The 24,972-nt window shown below is 37.5% G+C and overlaps 1 protein-coding gene across 3 annotated transcripts; it reads right to left on the reverse strand.

The window, feature by feature from the left end:
* Window positions 1-1,710: 1,710 nt before the first annotated feature.
* On the reverse strand, window positions 1,711-23,589 carry Coq2 (ubiquinone biosynthesis protein COQ2, mitochondrial). 3 transcript variants are annotated; one of them, XM_068391000.1, is made up of 6 exons: window positions 23,298-23,589; window positions 18,360-19,012; window positions 13,675-13,818; window positions 11,803-11,996; window positions 7,819-8,007; window positions 1,711-2,064 (listed from the first exon to the last, which is right to left on the reverse strand). In XM_068391000.1, the coding sequence occupies exons 2-6, from the start codon at window positions 18,991-18,993 to the stop codon at window positions 1,903-1,905; spliced, it is 1,323 nt and encodes a 440-aa protein (XP_068247101.1). In that variant the 5' UTR covers window positions 18,994-19,012; window positions 23,298-23,589; the 3' UTR covers window positions 1,711-1,902. The 3 variants fall into 3 exon arrangements, with proteins under 3 accessions (XP_068247101.1, XP_068247099.1, XP_068247098.1); XM_068390998.1 differs by lacking the exon at window positions 23,298-23,589 and adding an exon at window positions 19,926-20,093 and having other exon boundaries at window positions 13,675-13,822; window positions 18,364-19,012; XM_068390997.1 differs by lacking the exon at window positions 23,298-23,589 and adding an exon at window positions 19,926-20,092.
* Window positions 23,590-24,972: the final 1,383 nt, after the last annotated feature.

Genomic DNA, 24,972 nt, shown 5'->3' on the forward strand with positions numbered 1-24,972 from the left:
GATTAAAACTCAAATTACAGACAACCGTAAGATATTTATTCATGTAGGCTGCTACTGTATGATTCAAAACATAAAAAAATTGATGAATTTAAAGACCCTCACATATGTCAGGTTCTGCTTCAGAGTTTGCTTATAATGAGTACTTTGTTGTATCAATCTTTATGTTCTTTGCTAATCATTATTTCCATTTTGTACAAAAAATGACCAAAGCTCTATGTACGACAGGATTCAGTTGCCTGATCAAGTACCCAGATGTCTAAACAGGACAAGAGTTTCCATGGACTATAAGTGTAAGGTCTGAAGGGAATTATCAATGGTTATTATTGATGGGAATATATCCTTCCAGGTATTCTGGTTTAAAACTAGTAACCCAATACCTGTTGCGGTGGCCGATGTGGTAACGTCCCTGACTGGTGAACGCCAGACTGGGGTTGGAGTCCCGCTCAAACTCGTTAAGTTTCTTTGGTCGCTGCAACCTCACTATCTTTGTGAGCTAATGATGGGGGTTCGGGGGAGCTTATAGGTCTATCTGCTGAGTCATCAGCAGCCATTGCCTGGACCTCTTTTGCCCTAGCTTGGGTGGAGAGGGGGCTAGTGCGCTGATCATATGTATATACGGCCAGTCTCTAGGGCATTGTCTTGCTTGAAAGGGTAATGTCACTGTCCCTTGCCTCTGCCATTCATGAATGGCCTTTAAACCTTTTAAACCTTCCTTTAGCCCTCAGCTATATTGCTTTGATAAATTTCTTTAAATCTCTTCATCTATTCTTCACCTATCAATCAATCATGTTAGTACTGACAGTGTGGAGAATAAGACTCACCGGCTGCTTTCACTGCAAATTTACTTTTGAGAAACATTCAGTCAGCTTCTAATTCAGTCACACAAATATTTGGATTTTCGAGTCTCTTTTAAGATTTTCGGTGATCAATCTATCCTCAAGTGTTTTAATTCCTTCATTCCACCCCGCTTCGAGTATTGTTCTCCTGTCTGGTCTTCAGCTGCTGATTCTCATCCTAATTTGTTGGTCAAAAACTTGCTGCCTATTAAATTTCCTATTCCTGATCTAGATATTAACCTCTGGCACCATCATTTAGTTAGTTCTTTATGCATTTTGCACAAGATTTTACATAATTCAGACCATCCTTCGCATTCCGACCTTCCCAAACAGTACCATCCTGCATGTAATACTAAGTATGCAGTTATTCCGAACAGTCATGCCTTCTCCATCACAAGGCTCAATACTACACAGTATTCTGAAAGTTTTATTACAGCTGTGACCAGACTGAGGAAGAATCTTCTCAATCTGGCAGTTGAATAGGTGGAACTGCCTTGATTCAAACTTGCAGCTAATGTTTTTATGTAGAACAGGCTGACATGTCTCTCTCCATGGTTAATATAAGACAGATCTATTCTAAGATTGTTACTGGTCTTATAATATCTTAGATCAATTATTCATTACTTCTTATGTAGTTTGTTTATTTCCTTTCCTCCCTAGGGTATTTTCCCATGTTGGAACCCTTGGGATTACGGCATCCTGGTTTTCCAATTAGGGTTGTAGATTAGCCAAAAATGATAATAATAATAGTGAATGCAACAATAAGAAGGAACAAACGCCAGATTGTCTTAACGAAAGATGTTCCTTGAACTAGTGTCGCAAAACCTGGAGATCGAAATAGTAGGAACGTCGGTGATACAGAACAAAACACAACTTTACTCCAAATATTTATTTACAGAAAACAAAACCTGTACACTCATGAAAGTATGTCACAGCTAATTTATTCAACATGGCACAAAGCCAGATGACTAGATAAAATTTTCTTTAACGTGCCAACACTTTACACAAGAGAATTTTGCCAACATATACAATAAAACTGAATTAATTCATTTATAAAAATTAAATGCTATGACTTATTAAAAATAGACATGTCTAAAACATCTTTCAAATCTGTATTTTTAAGTAAAGTCCCGCCAATCATACCCAAAAATAACAATAATCCTATGTGACGGTTTGCTCTAAATTTGTCCCCACAATCGCTTGGGTTGTTGATGTCCAAAGTTCTCACCTGTTAAGAAGGAAAAAGGGAAAAATTACTGGAAAGTTAAATAAGAATATACTTTACCTGTAATGACCATAGACACAAAGTTATTATTAACCATAGAGTAGCATTATGGGGTAAATTTTATGCTATGGTTTTCCTTGTTATGTTCCTATTTAGCAGATCATGCTCCTTGTGTGCGGGTGTTCTCAGTCGCTTCCTGTTTCACTGCAGTGTTGTAATGAATGTCATAAAAAGTCTCAGGGCATTGGGGAGGGGGAGGTTGGGAGGAATTTACCGACAGTGATACACGAAAAGAATGGGTAACACTGTCCTGGGGTGATATATACACCTATGGGGAGGTGTGAACTGTCCCAAAGAACCAAAGACAGAAAAACGAAGCACAGCTGCCACAACTGTTGTTGGTCTGTATAACCCAGCCACATTTATGGTTTGTGTGGATTGCAAGGAAGGAGGAGGGCAAGACATTTTATGTATCTCTAACTCATTCAATTTACTCTCTGAACATATATGTATTGATTTTGGTCTTACTTTAATTAGTATGGACCGACAGGGGTCACTTCCCTTAGTTAGATAGGCACTGCGCATCACAAGGAACTGGCTATCCTTTGATGTATCTAGCCAATGAATCCTCAATGGATTTAGTCCGTCACGGAAAGAGAAGATAACAGAATGGACCCAAGCCCTAGTCGTAGCGAGGTGCTAAGAATCTCCTGGTTTATAAATACATAAGAAAAATTGAAAATAGGTAATTAGAATGTTAGAACAATACAAAAATAGGTACACAAAATTGTCCAAAGATTTATGAAAGAACAAAATAGTGCTTTTTTTCTGTCCTACTAAAAAGTACCCTCTTTTGACTGACAACTTTTATTGGTCTGCAGAAGTTCTCCTACGAAGAGAGAAGCCAGATACCACAGGTGTTGATATAAGAAGGCAAAAAGGTGAAATTAAACTAATTTTTACGTATTTCTATTCATAAAGTAATTTTTTTCCAGTTTTTCAAATAATCCCTAATAAATATTTCTAGTTCTTTTACAAGGTATTTCATATATAATACTGTAGAAGAGACCTACCAGCTCCATTCCATTTGGTCACACAAAATATCTGCATAATAGTATTTTTTATTGATTTTCCGAAAGTGTACAGTTTACCGCAAAGATATACTATAGTCCATTTCTTTTAGCGATGCATATTTGCACCGACTCGCAGCGGTGCCCTTTTAACTCGGAAGAGTTTCCGGATCGCTGATTGGTTGGACAAGATAATTCTAACCAATCAGCGATCAGGAAACTTTTCCGAGCTAATAGGGCACCGCTGCGAGTCGGTGCAAATATGCATTGCTAAAAGAAATGGACTATAGGGTTAACGGATATACAGTACTGTATATCAATAACAGGAGAGCACAATAAGAATGTCCTTCAGACACGCACAAGTTACAACTCCAAAACAATAATATAACTCCAACAAGACCACCCAGTCATATGTTTATATAGTGATAGAGTTTAGGACATAAAACCCCAGCGCTAAGGTGGGGATATCATTCTGCACTGGAGTTAAGTAGGAAAAACCAAAAAATTGCAATATTAAGTATGTCTCCTACTTAACTCATTTACCCCCATGCTATTTGGAAATTTCCAACCCTTAACCCCCAAGGGTTATTTTTTTTTCAAGCACATTTTGCAGTATATTTTTTTAAATTGCTCTAATAGCCTTAATTTTTGTCATAGAGAGGTCAGGTTGGTCTCATTCTCTTGGAAAATGCCTGAAGTTTCACAAAAAAATTATCAAAAATATGCAAAAAAAAATTTAAATAGCAGTTTTCTGCAAGGACGTACAGGTACGTTCATGGGGGTAAAGGGATGTGTTTTGTGAAACGTACCAGTATGTCCTTTGGGGGTAAAAGGGTTAAGTAGGGAAAACCAAAAAATTGCAATATTAAGTATGTCTCCTACTTAAGAACTAGACAAAACAAAAATTCTTAAATTGAAAATTTCTCAAGTCCAATGTATTCAACTTAAGCATCCGGCTCATAGCTAACACTCTCGCCGCCTCCCTACTCTCCATTGTTTTCAATCAGGTTCCCTTTAAAAGTTCTCAAGTTGTATAAGTAATGAAAAATTCTAAGAGATTAGACAGCCGGACGGAAGAAACAAAGCGGACATGGAAGTCAAGAAGGAAGGAGAAAGATAGGTGCCAATAGGAGATGAAGAAATACGGCACAGACCCTGCAATGCCCTGATGGCAAAACCAGTCAACTATTTGTTATAAATATCATGTAAATTTTCAAGTCATTTAATGTTAAAGTTGGACAGCTATGTAAGAATAAACTGAAAGGAAAGGATGACAAGTCAAAGGTAGTGAGCAATACTACAAGGGCCAAAGGGATGCAACTCAGAATCTTTAATATACGATACAAAGTCCAAAAGGGATGCAGCCCTGAACCTTTAATATATGATACAAAGTCCAAAAAGGGATGCAACCCAGAGCATTTAATATATGATACAAAGTCCAAAAAGGGATGCAGCCCAGAACCTTTAATATATGATACAAAGTCCAAAAAGGGATGCAGCCCAGAGCCTTTAATATATGATACAAATTCCAAAAGGGATGCAGCCCAGAGCCTTTAATATATGATACAAAGTCCAAAAAGGGATGCAACCCAGAGCCTTTAATATATGATACAAAGTCCAAAAAGGATGCAGCCCTGAACCTTTAATATATGATACTAAGTCCAAAAGGGATGCAGCCCAGAGCCTTTAATATATGATACAAAGTCCAAAAAGGGATGCAACCCAGAGCCTTTAATATACGATACAAAGTCCAAAAAGGGATGCAGCCCAGAGCCTTTAATATACGATACAAAGTCCAAAAAGGGATGCAGCCCAGAGCCTTTAATATACGATACAAAGTCCAAAAAGGGATGCAGCCCAGAGCCTTTAATACTGTATATGATACAAAGTCCAAAAAGGGATGCAACCCAGAGCCTTTAATATATGATACAAAGTCCAAAAGGGATACAGCCCAGAACCTTTAATATATGATACAAAGTCCAAAAGGGATGCAACCCAGAGCCTTTAATATATGATACAAAGTCCAACAAGGGATGCAGCCCAGAACCTTTAATATACGATACAATCCAAAAGGGATAGAGCCCAGAAACTTTAATATACGATACAAAGTCCAAAAGGGATACAGCCCAGAGCCTTTAATATATGATACAAAGTCCAACAAGGGATGCAGCCCAGAACCTTTAATATATGATACTAAGTCCAAAGGAATGTTGCATAGAAACTTGGTACAGTTCAGAACCTTTAAATTAATATACTGTAAGTAATTTGTATTTTTCCTAGCCTTCACTTTAGACCTTTCAGCCCATGACTGAGTAAGGTAGCTGAGAGAAGTTGGATTAAACGACTCAGGTTTGTATGGCTATGAAAAATACAGATTACTTTAAGAAATCACAAATTATTGGTAATTTTTATTTTTCCTAACATACTTACCGAGAACTACTTTCTTAGGAGTTACCTGGAACCTCCTCTCAACCAACCAGAGTTTTGTGTAGTTTACCCTACTTCCGTTTTCTGTGGTGGTAGGCCTAAGCGGATGGATACGTGCCCTGAGGGCAATCTCGAGGCAGGCCTCATGTTAGCTTGGGTCTCGACCTTCAGTAAGTTCTCTGGTCGCGTCGTGATATCATCTCGACGCTCTTCCCTGAACATACAAAGCCTCTTCCTTTACTTAAGGAGACTGCTTTGTGGGTTTGAAGTTTCCTTAGAACCTAAACTGGCTGGTGCATTTTCTTCCCTGGAAGTGATCAACGCTTGATCTGTGCAGAAGCAAAGCGATGACTCTAGCAACCACCTATCCGACTGTACATGCAAGCATGTACCCAATCAAACTGGAGATACCCTTCCCATGAAGGAGATGGCAGTTGGAAAAGTACACCTTGTATGATGATTAATATGTCAGTATAAGATCCAACATCACCCCACTTGTAAAAAGGGGGTTGGGAGAGACACTTCTTTAGACTTAAAGAATGGAGTTCCGAAATGCAAATTATCAGCATCAAGTCTGATCCAGCAAGTAATGTTTTGATTGTTTGGTCTCCGAGAGGGAGGGGGACAGAAGAATGATAGAGAAGAGCCAGTCATACACCGCTCATTTCAGACTTACATCTACTGTACTGTATATGTTACCAAAGACGAGATGCATCCTCGTCCCGTGAGGGAGATGAACTGGTTACACAACTACTTGGGCAACCACCAGAGGTTCAAGCACAAAGATGTCAAGGGTATACTCTCGCAAGTGAAAGATCGTGACGGTGGTTTGCCTTTCCGAGACTCTGGCCTTCAACACTTGGCCCACTTACAGGTTTCTTCTGAAGGCAAAAGTAGGGACAATACCAATGATTTCGTAAGCTCAGGTCCTAGCTGGTGCCTCGACCCTCTCGTCATTCGAGGCGTATGCTCTACGGATCGTCTCACAAAGCCGGAAAGAGACTGCGTTCCTTGACACATCTTTCTTAGAACGTCCAGCCTTTCCCGGCAAGTAAGAACTTCCCGCTTCACATACATATTCAGAAGCAACAGCCAACACTCACTTCCCTTATGAAAAGAAAATGTCTGGCAAAGGTGCAACAGAACTTTTGTACTTCTTGTGGTTAGAAACAAAAGTGATATGCTTCGGACAAGTGGAGGCGTGGGCTTCTCCCCCCACAGCTCGTTACCTGTCGTTAACTAATTCTTTGATGAATTCAGTGGTCGCTCCCACTGAAAACATATTCCTTATTTTAAAGGAAGAAAAGTTTGGATAAACATAGGAATGATACGCAAAAAAAACGTGATCTAATTAAAAGTGTATCGGTAGAAATTCTCTTTGAATGGATATACTTTAGAGGAGATGATAAATATACAGTGCTGTGTAGTATTCATGAATAATCATATAAAAAAAATTCTATGGACGAAGTCAGTACAGTTTATCATGGTATGAAACCTGTGTCGAATTTCAAGGGAATAATATTCATCATTTCTGAAATTTACTTTTTTGTTTTACTCATCATATTTTTTATATTTGCTCCTGTTTTTCATTCATCATCATCTTCTTCTCCTACGCCTATCGACGCAAAGGGCCTCGGTTAGATTTCACCAGTCGCCTCTGTCTAGAGCTTTTAATACAATACTTCACCATTCATTGTTTCCTACGTCGCACTTTATAGTCCTAAGCCACGTAGGCCTGGGTCTTCCAATTCTTCTAGTGCCTTTTGGAGCCCCGTTAAACATTTGGTGAACCAATCTCTCTTGGGGAGTGCGAAGAGCATGCCCAAACCATTTCCATCTACCCCTCATCATGATCTCATCCACATATGGTACTCGAGTAATCTCACTTAGTTTCATTTCTAATTCTGTCCAGCCATTTAACTCCCAATATCCTTCCATTTTTCATTACCAAATACCATTTGCATTTATACATTATTTAGTGAGAAACTTTTAATCAATGGTACGAAAGAATACTGAACATATTTCTCAGCCTTAAAAAATTGTAATTTTATTGATAAAATGAAATTATTATTTACCTCTATATCTTTCCTATTTCTACATCATTTTGGAGTAATAAAAATAGCACTAAAGACATTTATATCTCTTAAAATTATCTTTTCCTTAACAAAAATCAAATAATCATTTACCAAGATAACTTTCCTATTTCTACATTATTCTGGCAATGACAATAATAAACAACGAGAATACTGATGTACTGTACCTGGTTTCCAATGTGTGCAGCAGTTCCAAGAACGGTTAAATAATACGGCCAAGCCAATTGGGCACTATAGCCAGTCACAATTAGGCTGGATACCATGGTTACGGCAAACCCAGTCAACCACCGCTGAGTCGCGTCTCCAAATTTCAAAGCAGTCGATTTAATGCCAATGATGGCATCGTCATACTTATCCTGGAAGCAGAAAAACGTTTAAAATTTACTGTCAGGGGCCAGAGAGCATTTCTAAAGGCATTTAGAGGATTCCAAAATATATTAGAGCGAGAGAGCACAATTGATTAAATTCTAGTTCAGCAGTTATGATTCATGAGTGTTATACATACATACATACATATACCAAGGCACTTCCCCCAATTTTGGGGGGTAGCCGACATCAACAAAGAAACAAAAACAAAAAAGGGGACCTCTACTCTCTAGGTTCCTCCCAGCCTAACAAGGGACTCAACCGAGTTCAGCTGGTACTGCTAGGGTGTCCCAGCCCACCCTCCCACATTATCCACCACAGATGAAGCTTCATACTGCTGAATCCCCAATTGCTGCTACCTCCGCGGTCATATAAGGCACCGGAGGAAGCAGCAGGGCCTACCGGAACTGCGTCACAATCGCTCGCCATACTTTATGTAATTTGCATAGGACTTAGAAATTACTCAATAGAAAGTTGTCGTCTGATATACCTTAAAATGTATATAAAGGCAATCTAGCATGCATGATGTGTGGTAGCATCTCATTTACACTGTGCACTGCTGATCATCTTTCTAAGGTTGGTCCAGGCATTGTTTCTTGAAGACAGAATTCACTAGACATACACACTGTACACACAAACAATACATATACAACTTACGGAGTGCTCATGTGATGACACTCATATAGTACAGTACTGTACTTGATCGTAAAGGCACCATTTGCTAAAGTACTGCATAATTGAGATATTTCTGTTTAACCCTTTTACCCCCAAAGGACATACTGGTACGTTTCACAAAACTCATCCCTTTACCCCCATGGACGTACCGGTACGTCCTTGCAAAAAAATGCATTTCAAGATTTTTTTTTTGCATATTTTTGATAATTTTCTGAGAAAATTCAGGCATTTACCAAGAGAATGAGACCAACCTGACCTCTCTATGACAAAAATTAAGGCTGTTAGAGCAATTTTAAAAAAATATAGTGCAAAATGTGATGGAAAAAAAATAACCCCTGGGGGTTAAGGGTTGGAAATTTCCAAATACCCTGGGGGTAAAAGGGTTAATAAACATTTGTTGATACAGTATTGAATCATGTACTGTTGACGATTATATACCCCATATTTACTCATTTCTTTGGATTCATTATTCCTATCCCAGAATTTTAGACATATCAGCATCCCCCCTCAGACCTATTACATAGGTCAAATGTGAGCTTTCTGTACTATCTATTGAAACTGTTACCGAGCAGTTTCATCTATATTATAAGGCCCAAACGAAATTAACTGAGTAACAGTCACCTTGGATGGCCGCGGAGGTAGCAGCAGTAGGGTTGAATTGAATTGAATATAGGATTTAGGCATTAAGCCAAGCACTGGGGCATCAAAGGCCATTCAGCGCTATATAACGTAAATCATTCAATCATGTATACTCACACCATTTAGTATCATTTTAACCTTTAATACAAATTGCAACACTTTCATACAATAAAATCTAGATGGGAAACAAATAGGGATTAAAAGGGTAAAATAAATAAATAAATTAATAAAATCAATTATAGCTCGTAATATAACCCAATACTTTGTATAAATTTTCTCAAGTTCAGGGTATTACAGTTTTCCCCCAGTATATCTCTTAAAGGTTTGTCCTGGAGTAAATGTGTCCTCCTCTGAAGATTAAAAACAGGACAATCGACTAAAATATGTTTAACATCCATTGTCACTTGACAGGTATTACAAAGAGGGGCCTGTAGTAGGGGATTCAGCGCTATGAAGCTTCATCTGAGGTGAATAACGGGGGAGGAAGGGCTGTGGCACCCTAGCAGTACCAGCTGAACTCGGTTGAATCACTTGTCAGGCTGGGAGGAACGTGGAGAGGAAAGGTCCCCCTTTTTTCATTTGTTTGATGTCGGCTACCCCGAAAATTGGGGGAAGTGCCTTGGTATATGTATGTATGTATCAGTCACCCTAATTTTAGATGTTGGCGACAGAAAGAGAAATTTGTATGTGAAGTCATCAGAACACTCAAAACCCTTCTGGGGACACTATTCTATGTTGTTTCTCTTCCTCTTGTTATTTTGCAGTTTTTATCCTCTTGTTATTTTCAAGTTTTTATAATTTACATATTAAAGATTTATTTTAATGTTGTTATTATTCTTAAAATTCTTGTAGTTTTTCCTTATTTCCTTTCCTCACTGGGCTAGTTTCCATGTTGGAGCCCTTGTGCTTTTAACATCCTGCTTTTCCAACTAGGGTTGTAGCTTTGCAAGAAATAATACAGTAATAATAATAATACTAATAATAATAATAAAAGAACTTGTATGATTCTATGTTCCTGTATTGGTTATTAATGCTTCAAGATAATTTAATTGGCCAATTTGTCTAGGGTGCCTTCCATCCTGTAACAACAGGTGACCATCATAGAGAAACTTCTAGGGTTGCCATTGTCTCCTGATTAAACCCAGCGGTGAGAGAAAGATTTGACACTAAAGATTCCACTTTTTTTACCAATTTAGGTACTATCATAGAGGGCGAGTCTTCCCTTTCCACACTCCATTAAACAGAGTGCATTCAGAACTAGATCCATTTCTTTATGGGGGCTGTAAATGGGGGTTGAGTTCCTTGTCAGGCTGGGAGGAACGTAGAGAGGAGAGGTCCCCTTTTTTTGTTTCATTTGTTTGATGTCAGTTACCCCAAAAAATTGGGGGAAGTGCCTTGGTAGATGTATGTATGTATGTAAATGAGATATCAGCTAAATAACAAGTAAGAAAAACCTGCAAAAACTAGCCGCATATACTACTACACTGGTATAAACAAGTCCTTCCTTGCATCAAGCAAGTAATTTCTCGTCAAAGTCCTAGTTAGTGACGAGGATGAATAAAATAAATTTGATACATCCATAACCCAAGCAAGTAATTTCTCGTCAAAGTCCTAGTCAGTGACGCGGATGAATAAAATAAATTTGATACATCCATAACCCAAGCAAGTAATTTCTCGTCAAAGTCATAACCCAAGCAAGTAATTTCTCGTCAAAGTCCTAGTCAGTGACGAGGATGAATAAAATAAATTTGATACATCCATAACCCAAGCAAGTAATTTCTCGTCAAAGTCCTAGTCAGTGACGAGGATGAATAAAATAAATTTGATACATCCATAACCCAAGCAAGTAATTTCTCGTCAAAGTCCTAGTCAGTGACGAGGATGAATAAAATAAATTTGATACATCAATAACCCAAGCAAGTAATTTCTCGTCAAAGTCCCGGTTAGTGACGAGGATGAATAAAATAAATTTGATACATCCATTACCCAAGCAAGTAATTTCTCGTCAGTCCTAGTTAGTGACGAGGATGAATAAAATAAATTTGATACATTCATAACCCAAGCAAGTAATTTCTCGTCAAAGTCCTAGTTAGTGACGAGGATGAATAAAATAAATTTGATACATCCATAACCCAAGCAAGTAATTTCTCGTCAAAGTCCTAGTTAGTGACGAGGATGAATAAAATAAATTTGATACATCCATAACCCAAGCAAGTAATTTCTCGTCAAAGTCCTAGTTAGTGACGCAGATGAATAAAATAAATTTGATACATCCATAACCCAAGCAAGTAATTTCTCGTCAAAGTCCCAGTTAGTGACGAGGATGAATAAAATAAATTTGATACATCCATAACCCAAGCAAGTAATTTCTCGTCAAAGTCCTAGTTAGTGACGCAGATGAATAAAATAAATTTGATACAACCATAACCTAAATTCATGAAATATATCAAGTGACTTTTAGTACATCTAACCTGATGAGCATATATTGTGTCATATATCAGAGTCCACGAGACACCGGCGGCATAGAGGGGAAGACAAATGCTCCAGTCGCAAGAGCCATGAATTGCCGACCACCCAAGGAGAGCGCCCCAGTTGAATGTGAAGCCCAGCATCAGTTGAGGCCAGTACGTTACACGTTTCATAAGCGGGTACAGAATTATGAGGCCTGCGGATACAAAAGAAAATAGTGTCATACTGTTATGTGGATAAACTTTACAATAAGATACAGTCTACGGCAGAGGTTCCCAAACTGGGGGGCGTGAGGACGATACAAGGGGGGCGTGTTCAAACTTTTTTTTTTGGCCTGCGGATACAAAAGAAAATAGTGTCATACTGTTATGTGGATAAACTTTACAATAAGATACAGTCTACGGCAGAGGTTCCCAAACTGGGGGGCGCGCCCCACTAGGGGGGCGTGAGGACGATACAAGGGGGGCGTGTTCAAACTTTTTTTTTCGCTCACTTTGAACCAAATGTTTCGTTTTTAGTTACTGGAATGTACAATTATTTGTTTAAGTATCTTTCATTATTAAAATGTAATACAAACAGAAATCTGTTTTCCTGTACAATGCTAAGAAATAAATGTAAGAATCATTTCACATAAAAAAAAAGAGAGGAGTGGGGGCGTACGGATCTACTGGAAGCAAAAAGGGGGCGTCAGGTAAGATAGTTTGGGAACCACTGGTCTACGGCAATTATATACAATAAACTAAAACAATATCAATAATGAATAGAACCTTTAAATGCGTAGCTAAGGGAATTCATCATGAGTCTATAAAATCAAACCTGTAGGAAGATTTCAGAGATAATAAGTAGTATTTTAGTGCTCTCTCACAAAACACTTTATAGACTCCAATATGCCTTAATGTAAACATTATGAAATGCAGAAAGAAGTGGAAAGGTAAGCTAGGAAATACAGTGTGGACAAAATTGGACTATAACATCATTGAACATTGTACTTTAGTTTTTATTAGCTTAAGGTTCTAAATATGAAACTTAGACCTTCGAAGTATATATGTTACGGTCATTTTAGAAAATTGGACATTTTACAAAATGCTCGGCCATTATGCGAAAAGACCAAATTCGTGGTCAATTTGCAAAGTGACCTAAATATCTCAACATTTTGCAAAAGGGCCAAAATTTTGGTCCATTTACAAAATCATCAGTATCTTCTTTCTTAAGGTTACAAAATGTCCAATCAGAAGTAGCTAACATAACCTACTAGCTGATTAGACATTTTGTAACCTTCCAACGATGATAGTGATGATTTTGTAAATTCACCAAAATCTTGGCCCTTTTGCAAAATGTCCAGATATTTAGGTCATTTTGCAAAGTGACCACAAATTTGGTATTTTTGCATAAGGGCCGGGCATTTTGTAAAATGTCCAATTTTCCAAAATGACCGTAATATATACACAACTAGAATAAAAAAATCCCTTCTGCTGTATGTAACATCAAAACCAAAATGGTATTTTCATTATAAAATAAATTTTTGAACATACTTACCCGGTAGTTTTATATATATAGCTTTAATTATATATAACTACCGGGTAAGTCTTATGTTTAAAAATGGTATTTTCATTAATGAAATAAATTTTTGAGCATACTTACCCAGTAGTTATATATAATTAAAGCTATATATATAACTACCGGGTAAGTCTTATGTTTAAAAATGGTATTTTCATTACAAAATAAATATTTGAACATACTTACCCGGTAGTTATATACAATTAAAGCTATAGTATATATAACTACCGGGTAAGTCTTATGTTTAAAAATAAAAAATATATACCTCAGGAGAATAAGGCAAAGCATACAGTATATCGAACAGGAAATCAAATTACCTAATGAACTGGCACCTAGGAGTATAGAATAAAAATTCAGTTGAAGGAGAATTAGACAGCCTATGCTGAGCTGTGTGGCGAGGAAGACAAGTGCATCGAACAAGCTCAGGGCACCGCTAGCAAGAGGACGGCCCGCTGTTCTTGCTACCTGTAACAATCATTATCGTCATTAACACAGTTTAATCCTTTTACCCCCAAAGGACGTACTGGTACGTTTCACAAAACCCATCCCTTTACCCCCATGGACGTACCAGTACGTCCTTGCAAGAAAATGCTATAAAAAAATGTTTCTTTTATATTTTTGATATTTTTTTTTGAAAAAATTCAGGCATTTTCCAAGAGAATGAGACCAACCTGACCTCTCTATGACAAAAATTAAGGCTGTTAGAGCAATTTAAAAAAAAATATACTGCAAAATGTGCTGGGAAAAAAATAACCCCTTGGGGGTTAAGGGTTGGAAATTTCCAAAGAGCCTGGGGGTAAAAGGGTTAATGCTTATAAGACTTAAAGAAAGGGTTTGTTTCTAATACATTAATGCAGAGCTCTCAATATAAACAACTTAATCTGAAATCTTAGCTAGAAAGGTATATTCCATTTATGCAACTTATAACTGTCTAAGAGATTCGTTTTTTTTCCTAACTTTACAAACCTGAGTTTTTTACATAGAGTTCTCTGGCTGCATTGAGGGTACACCTGGGCACACTATTCTATCTTATTTCTCTTCCTCTTGTTTTGTTAAAGTTCTATAGTTTATATAGGATATATTTATTTCAATGTTACTGTTCATAAAATATTTAAATTTTCCCTGTTTTCTTTCCTCACTGGGCTAGTTTCCCTATTGGAGCCCCTGGGCTTATATCATCCTGTTTTTCCAACTAGGATTGTGGCTTAGCAATTAATAATAAAAATAATAATAATAGAAGATATAGCAGAGAAGCTGGAATACGGCAATTAAAAATTATAACGAGGTGTCAACAAATACAGGTATCGGGGAGGCAATCGTCCCCCACTGGCTCACTGATACACCATCACGATATCAGCCAGGACTTTCTGGGGGGTTGGTGTTGGTAGGAAAGCAAGAGTACAGGACTCAGGTTTCAATAGTTAGAAAAATACAAATTAATCTTTGTCATATGTTTCTGTACAGATACAAACCATCATCCTTTGCATAGGAGACTCATCCTTAGACGGGAAGAAGTCCCATTTCCAGCTGGCTGGAATACTTCACCGGGGATACTCAGAACTCATGAATCTGGGATGCTAAAAGAGTTGAGGATTCTACCACCTCATGTGCCAGTGGTTTAGTAATACCAGTGGCTTCATGGCCCTGCTTCAAGGGCTGTTCTGAGCCTAATATCTGTGTTGTAGACCTGGCAAATGTGTGTGATGTATCTTGAATCATGTCATATGTCTGGCTACGTCACACAATCCCTCGTAAGGAGTGTTGAAAAAGACTCTTCTGTACCAGTGTAGAGAACAGCCGCAAGTTGAATGGGGCCTACCTGCATTGATAACAAGTCCAGTTAGCAAGGCCTTTGAAGCTGTACCCCACGATAGGGAAAGACTGAAGGGGAAAAGAAAAGGCCAATCAATCTTTCCTTTCTTCCACATAACCCATGCCCTTATTCTGATGCCAAAGTACCCATACTACTTGCTGTGCAGCTACAGCAGGCCCTAATAGATTAGAGAACTGTATTCACATCGCCCCAGTAATGGGCTGTAAACGTCGTCAGACGTTTCCTCAATTGTGCCCTAAATACCTTTACCACAGAAAAATTCTAAAAGAAGGCTTTGTGAGCTTTGACTCGAGTTCTTCCTGAGGAAGAAGGTGGCTAAAGGGTCCAGTCAATGACCTCTCTCTGCATTGAAAAAAAAGACATTAACATCTATTGATAGTTCAAAGCAGGAGGCTTTATTCTGTACCTGTGCCGCTGTCTTGTCCTGATGGCCTCTAAATTGTCTTCCCCTTAACAAGAAAGCAACAGCTCGTACCCACATTAAACGGATACTTCGACAAATGTCCTTCTCCAACGATTTCAAAGACTGCAGAAGACCTCTTGCCTTGAAATAGGCCAGTGGTAAATCTATGAGGGATTCGCACCCTTTGCGAACTGTTCCCCTCTTCTATGAGACATTTGAGAATCCTTCCCTGAGAAGCAGAGGAGACTCTATTGATCCGTACAAATTTGGCCATAAGGCAGGCCTAACTGGTCGGGTAGAGGTACAGATTTTTTGGAGAACTTATTGGAACAGTAAAAGATGTGGGTACTGTATTCTCTGTCTAATGCCATTTACGGGCCACTGCAAATCCCAACGACAATAAGGCCTCTTAAAAATTCCTAGGGTCTGTAGCCCCTAAGTAGTCTTGTTCACATGACTTTTCAAGTATCCATGACCTTTACAAGGAGAACCATGGCAGATCCTTCTAAGTTGTGAGCTCTCTGAGATCAATGAGAGAGTGATAGCCATCCTTTTACTGTAGTTATAGAGGCCCAAGGTTTGGGATCTAGGCAGACCTCCTCCGATCAGATGGAGGCTATGGAGGTCTTTCCTCTCCTTTTTCTACCCCAAGGAGATGGGGCTAGACCTCTACTAGAACAGACTCCAATGACTAATTAGCTTATCAAGGCGATATCTGTGTGGTCTTGGGCTACAGGGAGGGCAAGAATCCGAGAGCAAAAATGCCTCACTAGCCCCAAGTACGTTGCATGCTTTCTACACTCCTTCCTTCCAGACAATGATCGTATTCCTGGTGAATGTGAGCCCTGCGATGCGTCTTAAATACGTGTGTAGGAAGGATACGTTGGAAGGAGAGCAAGCGTCCGGGAGAATAGCATCTGGTATTGTGCTTCTGTATATGGAGCAACATCCAAGAGGAAGCTTGTCTGGCACACATGCTTGCAGCGAAGATGCTGGGGACACATGTCTGAAATTTGCACCCATAAAGAATGATCATCTATAAACTTGGTAATGCATGTGTCAGGTAGAACTGCTTAACGAACAAAAGAATCCAGGATAGTGTGTATAGAAGACAACGGAAAGCTCTCGACAATGGTCATGTTGGGGCATTAATGTTTTCAATACAAGGGTGGCACTTGCTGGTGCAACTAGAGCAGCCACCCTTTATGGGAGCTGGCAAGAACTGATATCCATCTGCTTGGAAGGAGTACCTCCAAAACGTCTTAAAGGCATCATCACCAGGATCAGCATCTGGAAAGGATTTAAAAGACTCCCTCTAAAAAGGATGTCCACCAGTTTCTCTGGGGGAAACAGGTTGGGCTTCCTCATCACGAGCTTGTCCTTTAGTTAAATTACGATAGTCGCCTTTCCTCATACTGACAAAAGAGGCCAACGGGAAGGATGTGAGGGCAGGGTACCAGGAGTAGGAGGAAGAGGTAAGGCTGACTTTCTAGACTTCGAGAAAGACCCCCAATGAGACGAGTTGTGCTTAGGCTTCTTCCTTATCCTGCTGTATGCTTGCCACTGGGAGGACTACCACACCCTACATTCCACACAGGGAGAACCTTGTGAGCTATTATGAACCCTACAGGATGGACACAATTATTATTATCATTAATATTACAAGCTAAGCTACAACCCTAGTTGGAAAAGCAGCATTCTATAAGCCCAAGGGCTCACTCTTAGAAAAATAGCCCTGTAAGGAAAGGAGATAAGGAAAAAAATAAATAAGAGAAGTAATGAACAATTAAAATATCTATAGAATATTAACAACATTCAAATAAATCTTTCATACATAAACTATTAAAATGTAAAAAAAAAAAAAATAGGAAGAGAAATTTTATAGAATAGTGAGCCTGAATGTACCCTCAAGCAAGAGAACTCTACTCCAAGACATTGGAAGACCATGGTACAGGGGCTATGGCACTACCAAAGATTAGAATGTCTTTCTCCAAGAAGAGCTGCTTACCTTAGCTAAGAGCCTCTTCTACCCTTACCAAGTGGAAAGTAGCCACTGAACAATGACAGTACAGTAGTTAACCCCTGAGTGAAAAAGAATTGTTTGGTAAATTTAGCGTTTTCAGGTGTGTGAGGAAAGAGGAGAATGTGGAAAGAATAGGCCAGACTTTCTGGTGTATGTGTAGACAAAAGAAAAATGAGCTTTAACCAGAGAGATCCAATGTAATACTGTCTAGTCAGTCAAAGGATCCAATAACTCTCTAGCAGTAGTATCTCAACAGGTGGCTGGTACTGTGGCCAACCTACTACCTACAAGGACTAGGAATCAACCGATAACATGCTCAGGAAACTCCAGCCGCTACTGTACTATAGCTATCTAAGGGGTAGCTTTGCATGTCTATTTTCAGTTTCTTCATTGCTCATACACTTCAGACTGAAAAAAAAAAAAATAAATAAATAAATTCAGCCAAGTTTGGGTTAAAGCACATAGAGTATGTCAGTAGGCATCAGCAGCTAAAATCAAAATGGCTGGTGAGCCAGCAGTAAGGTCCCCACCGACTGCCGGTAACTACCAACACCGCGTTATAAATCTAACAGCCACCTAATCCATCTACATTTGTATTCGAGTAGGAACAACTTACTCTTAATTGAAAATAAAAAGAATATCAAGTCTGTTAAGAAATTAATCTTCAAATAAACATACAGTACATGACCAAACATAAAAGCTATACAAGTATCGTAACTAATGAGAGAAAACACAAGTTAACTTGCCTTTCCATCATAATCTTTGTCCCACATGTCATTGATGGTACATCCTGCTCCTCGCATTACAATCGCCCCGAGTGCGAACAATCCTAACATCTCGATGTCTGGAAGATTTCCCGGAGTTGCCGCCAATGCAATACTCCATCCACATGGCCAAAACAGAAGCCAGGATCCAATTGGTCTGTCAAAGCGCATCAGCTGAAGATATGCACGTAAGGTTTTTGGACACTTAAGCACTATTTTCTGGGGTAAAGTTGGCTTCAATCCATAATCTATACTAAGGTCCACTACAGCAGTAGGGTGGGTCTTTTGGTTTTGATCACCTGGATTTTTATCAACGGCTACACTAGATTTTGTGGCAATGCTGGCTCGACTGAACCTGTGAATTTCCGACACCGAGAGGGACTTTTCAGGCAGTCTAGAAGGCCATCTGTGATGATAATACTGCTGTGTCGTATGGTAACAGTGATACTGACGTCCAGTGCCACATGGACATGCCCTTTTCAATGGCCAATAATTATATCCACAACGTACGGGACCAGATCCCAGACTAAGTGAGAGGGAGTCACAGCTATGAGGGACGCGTCGCCACCCAGAATGGGCCACTCCTCTCACCATCCATCGCAAAACAGACATTCCTTTATAAGTCGTCTACCTGAAATAAAAAAATTTTGATTACAAAATTAAAAAATTAGGTACAGGGAGCAACAGCAGCTACTTCAAAGTAATTTCTTAAAGCCTAAATAAATTAGATTTGACCTGGGGTGTATGTATAATAGCAGCCACCTGCATGTATTATTATGTCTAAGAATACATCAGTATAAGGGGGTGTAAGTAGGTAAGAACATGGCTTGTAGGTTAGGTTAGGAGGGGAAAAGTTTAGGGTAGTTATGTCCAATTTTAAAGAATGCGTCAGGAACTGGCCGCTGATATACAAAGGCTCCTTTGACCTGAAGCCTGGTGGGTTATATCTTAATGCATTATCTATCATTAAATTTTCCACGATATAGAATTGGTGGGTGTGTCCGCCATTCTACAAAGTACCCTAGAGGCCTCAAATTCTAATGCCTTAGCTGCTATCTTACTGCTTATCAAGTGCCTTGTTGCTAAGATTCACCTACGATACATCTACCTAAGACGCTCCCATGTTAAGTATGCGAGTAAGGCCAGGGTTTGTAAGTTAGGTTAGGTTACTTTAGGTTAGGTTAGGTGGGGAGGTTTAAGTTAGATTTTTATGCATGTGCTCCCGTCAGTCGTTATACAAAGACTCCCTATACTTTCAAAATGATTCATAGATAATTGATAATATCACAAACACAAATATCATGCCGGTAGTATACGGTAGGCTAATTATGCAATAGGTAGCTTACGGTTACATCACCTAAAGCAGAAAATATATACATAATAGGTCAGTTAACATTATAAAAATACGTCCTGTCTCAAATTCCTTTCACTAAATGTTTATAAGTAACCTAAAATAAGGACCCCACGATTGTGCAATGCCCTCCATGAAGGTTCCGGCCTCAATCAAAAGTTAATCTATTAAGAAAACCGATAAAATTCCTTACATTTTATAAATTACAGATGAATTTCGTGTCCAGCAGCATGAATTTACGTTTAACAACGATAGAATCTTATTATTCAGTTCGGAGGCATCGTTATTCGGCTTATCTTATTAGCTCACAACGGCATTTCACTTTGAGGTGTTACGTAGTGCTTAAGCGCTATTCCGTCCCTACGTAGTCGCTTGTTTACATTTCTTCTTCTTTTAGTTTTAAGGTTTACAGAAGAACCACAACCTTATTATTATTATTATTATTATTATTATTATTATTATTATTATTATTATTATTATTATTATTATTATTATTATTATTATTATTATTAGCTAAACTACAACCCTAGTTGGAAAAGCAGGATGCTATCAACTCAAGGGCTCCCACAGGGAAAATAGCCCATTGAAGAAAGGAATTAATAAACTCTTAGAGAAGTAATGAACAATTCAAATATTTTACGAACAGTTGCATCATTAAAATAGGTATTTCTTATACCAACTATAAAAAACTGAAAAAAAATAAGAGGAAGATACATAAAATAGAATAATGTGTCCGAGTGTACCCTCAAGCCACAGGTAAAGCACAAAAATACCTCACAATAGGTTTGCTATTGCCTATCTATAGATTGTCTATTCTTATTCTATTGTTACCAGTAAAGGGCGTAGCCAGGATTATTCATTGAGGGGGCTAGACAGGATTGGCACAAAGGACCTAATGCACGGTTCTGAAGTAGCTCTAAAAATACTATAGGCCTTGGACGAGAATATGTGATAAAAAGTAATATGTTATATAGTGAATATAGGCTAATAATCATAAACAATCATATAAAATATGTAATAAATGAAGGAGTATAATTGTAGGTTTCAGGGTTTAATGTGATCTGCGTAATTTGTGAAACCTAATATAATTTTCTTAATCATATTTTCAATCACGTCAGTTTTGAAAGCCTTATAATTCTCAAATATAAAACTGTCTTGAAAACGATCTACACAGTTTTAAGTTATAGAAAAAAATACAGGTTTTAATTTTTCATAATTTATAAAATCTAATATAATTTTCTTTATTATATTTACAATCACGTCAGTTTTGAAAGCCTTATAATTCTCAAACTTAAAACAGTCTTGAAAACGATCTACACAGTTTTAAGTTATAGATAAAAATAAAAGTTTTAATTTTTCATAATTTATAAAATCTAATCTAGTTTTCTTTATTAAATTTTCAGTCACGTTAGTTTTGAAAGCCTTATAATTCTCAAATATAAAACGGTCTTGAAAATGATCTACACAATTGCAAGTTATCGAAAAAATACAGGTTTTAATTTTTCATAATTTATGAAATCTATTATAATTTCCCTTATTATATTTACAATCACGTCAGTTTTGAAAGACCTTATAATTCTCAAACTGCAGAAGTATCTGCCCCTATAATTCTAAGAGGTAGTTACATACTTATTGCAGCTGTTAACCCCATAAGTATGTCAATGTTCATAGAAATTAAGGTTTTCCCAAGTACAAACTCTTATTTCAACGTTGTTCTATATCCCAATAAGAAACACCTTCAAATATGAATAAATAAAGTTAGATGATTTCAAAATATTCTCCACTACAAAGTTTCAAGATAGACGTTGCATGTTTAGTAGAGTTTAGTTCAAGTGGCTTCTGACTTTGATTACTATTAAAACTTAGATATGTTAAAGTTTCAAAATGGGACCTTAGGACGCAAAAAATTATCAAAATATCAATGAAGCAAAAATGTTCTTTTAAAGATTTAGTATAACAACACTTCATAATTGGTCGTATGATTATCAACCCGTTGTACTATAGTTTACTCCCCTGTTTCCAGTGTCAAAACCGAGTTAATAAAGGTTCCATTGTATTAGAATACTAAAACTCCTAATACCCAGAAATATTTTCATAACGCACAACAATGAAATAAAGTGACCCATCTATCTACAGTTTGAATTAAAATGACCCATCTATATACAGTTTAAAATTAGACTAAAGGCTCTTCCACACGAGGGGCTAACAGAGGCTGTCAGGTACCGTTGCAAAATTTGTTTATGAGTGACTATCATGAATGTAGTTGGCCATAGACAAAGATATAATGGATAAGCAATCGAAGTGCCCGAGCCCGTTGTTGAGGCACTGGACGGGCGCCCGACTACAGTCTGAAACAACAGACTGCAGTCTGGCCTCTGCCAGTCCTCTGGCTCAAATCATAAGTTTGCTTGCCTGTGCCCAATGTCTGCCTTGGTCTGATCTCTCAACTCTTTCAAAGCGGAAGTATTGAGCAAATCAGAGTGGGGGCCACCGATTTAAGTCCGAGAAAAAAATAAAATTGGGGGGGGGGGGGGGGGAAGGTGTGCTCTCAAGTTCCCATGCACCGGGACCAAAATATTTCAGACAAGCTCATTAAAGAAAACTATTCTAACCCATCTCTCAAGAACACAGATTGGAAATTTAGGTTTTAGCCAACACCGACTGTACTGCATATTACTTCCCTCAATAGTATTAGCAATGATGTTAGTTCAATATAAACTTTGACCCATAGTTAGAGGTATTTCTAAGAATATGGCCACAAACTTAGTTCCAGAGCTTTCCGTTTTTCTACGAATACCATTACATCAAACTTTAATCCATAGTTTCATATATATTTACGAATACTGCCATAAACTTAAAAACAGTAATTTATTTATGCGAATACTACTGCATTATTATTTTTGATACAGATTCTGGTATTTTTTCTAGTTAGAATATTATAGCTACGCTAATATATATGTATAATATACGGTTTTGATTTCCTTAGAACTCTGAACCTATGAATCTTAACATGTAGGCAGTAAGCATTGAAATCATGAGAGGTTAAGTTAAAATAAAATTATATATCCGTTCATATATCTGGTCCCATCCATTTTGAGACTAGTTTTCCTTATCACAGAACAGACCTTTTAGATCATGGTGTAGTTTTGAAGATAAGTGTTAAATAAATTTCAAACTTAAAAAAAAAAAAAAAAAAAAAAAAAAATTAAAAAAAAAACATTTTCAGATTTATTTGATATCTTAAAGAAAGCAAATAGGACAACAACAGTGAGGATATGAATTTATTTGAAGAAATAAAATAGATTATACAAGAGATTATAATATACCTTCGTGGAATTTTGTTTAAGAAACCATCAATAAATTATTAAAAGTAAATCTAAATACGAAGCTTAATATTAAATCTTAAATTCCAATGAAGAATTTGCCAAATCGACCAAACAATCGAATCTTATTTTTTTTTCGATGGTCAACTATAAAGAAATTCATGACAGTATTAGTAAATTTCGCAAAATCTTCAGCAATCTCATTTTAATTAAACAAGTAGTTCCATCTTGTTATAACTTACCATTACCCTATTCACAGGATTTTCAAACTATTATAGTCCATATCTTCCAGTACAAACTAAGTTAGCAAAAATTCCAGTGGCTATCTCATTTAATATTTATTGACTATCGAGACAGGATTTCTTTTTAAGATTCTTAAAAGTATCTATAAAAGATCTGGAAAAGCTTTCCAGTATCAATCTTCAAACCATCATAGAAATTTTAGTAGGATGCGTCGAATTTGGTCCTTTTATTTTATTTTGAAGCCACGTCTCCTAATCTGAAAAGTAATCATCATCAGCAATGTTTCTTGTAAAAGTTAGGCATCCCTACATGAATTGTCATTTCTTAAGCCTGTTCTATTTAGTATAGATTTCGTTCAACAGCAAACATACGTACACTAACCTTCAGAATATGTTTCAAATTTCAATTATCAGCTATGTTGACATATGGTATAGATAGAATTTAAGTTTATCATAAAAAGTAATTAAGTAGAGAACGCTTAATTTCTTTAAATCTGATAATTTTTGAAATATGGTAATAAAGTCTAGCACATGAATTTTTTAAATCTGATAATTTTTAAGATATGGAATAGGCAGAATTTGATATAAAAACAAAGTTTAAATACTTTATACTTTAAATTTGTGATCACCAGGCTTTCAAGTAAATAGCTGAACCTAAATAAAGTACAAAACAGTCCAATACTCACCAAACTTAAAACTAAGGGGTTTAAAAGCAAGCCTCCCTATAGCGCACGGTAGACCTTCAATTTAAGGTCTACCGTGCGCTATAGGGAACGTCCTCCCACGATTGGGGGCGCCGCCCCCAATCGGGGAGGACTGGCTTGCTTTAAATGGGATTGAAAACACAAACCATAAAACAATACTTGCCTTTTAGTTACGAATGAAAAATACTTCACCGGATTCCAGCGTTGTCATCAGTCAAGTCTATTTCGAGACAATTGGAAGTCTGTTTGCAAGGATGATACAGGCAAACCCAGCTTCAGTCAAGAAATGTAACCATCCATATTACAAGCTTAAAACCATCCATAATACAAGCTTAAAGCCATCCACATTACAAGCCTAAAACTCAGGTAATCATAGAATCCCAGATATTTCCTGAAAGTAAAAATGAAGGTTAGTCGAAACATTAGCATTTATGAAGCATTCAGTCTACAGCATAACCGGGATGGTAAAAGGTACCCATGAACTAAGATACATTGAAACGAACTTGAAAACATACGTTATGACACGGGTATTTACAATTTTTCAGTGTACACAAATAACTAATACATCAACGGCACTATAAACATTAAAAGATAAACATATAAACTTGAAAGAAAATAATTCGACGAAGTAATTTTACTTACCAACTGAACGATCGTCTGCGAGACTTGGCTTCGTGTTATGTTATACACGAACTGTCACCAACCACCCAACTGCTCCGGGGTAATGGCAAGGCATCCTGAGAAAACCTCGCTATGCTAAGCCAAGGACTCTAAACACCGAAAGGTAGGACCTATACCAACGTGACTATCAACTCCTTGGTCCATTTCTTAAAAGATAATTTTGCAGCGAGGGAGAATAAAATCTATTATTATAGTTTCTCATATGATTCCAATCACCTCAGCATTTCTTCATCATCTTCATCTCCTCCTACGCTTATTGACGCAAAGGGCCTCGGTTAGATTTTACCAGT

Source organism: Palaemon carinicauda, chromosome 17 (assembly GCF_036898095.1).
Source record: "Palaemon carinicauda isolate YSFRI2023 chromosome 17, ASM3689809v2, whole genome shotgun sequence".
Lineage (NCBI taxonomy): Eukaryota > Metazoa > Arthropoda > Malacostraca > Decapoda > Palaemonidae > Palaemon > Palaemon carinicauda.

Excerpts from the sequence above, each read along its gene's own strand:
- Coq2 (XM_068391000.1), bottom strand. The coding sequence starts at position 18,993 with ATGTCTGTTTTGCGATGGATGGTGAGAGGAGTGGCCCATTCTGGGTGG. Across the intron at positions 11,997-13,674 it reads CCTAGGTGCCAGTTCATTAG|GCCTCATAATTCTGTACCCG; the intron begins GTAATTTGATTT and ends TTGTATCCGCAG. Across the intron at positions 2,065-7,818 it reads CTGCACACATTGGAAACCAG|GTGAGAACTTTGGACATCAA; the intron begins GTACAGTACATC and ends CCTTCTTAACAG.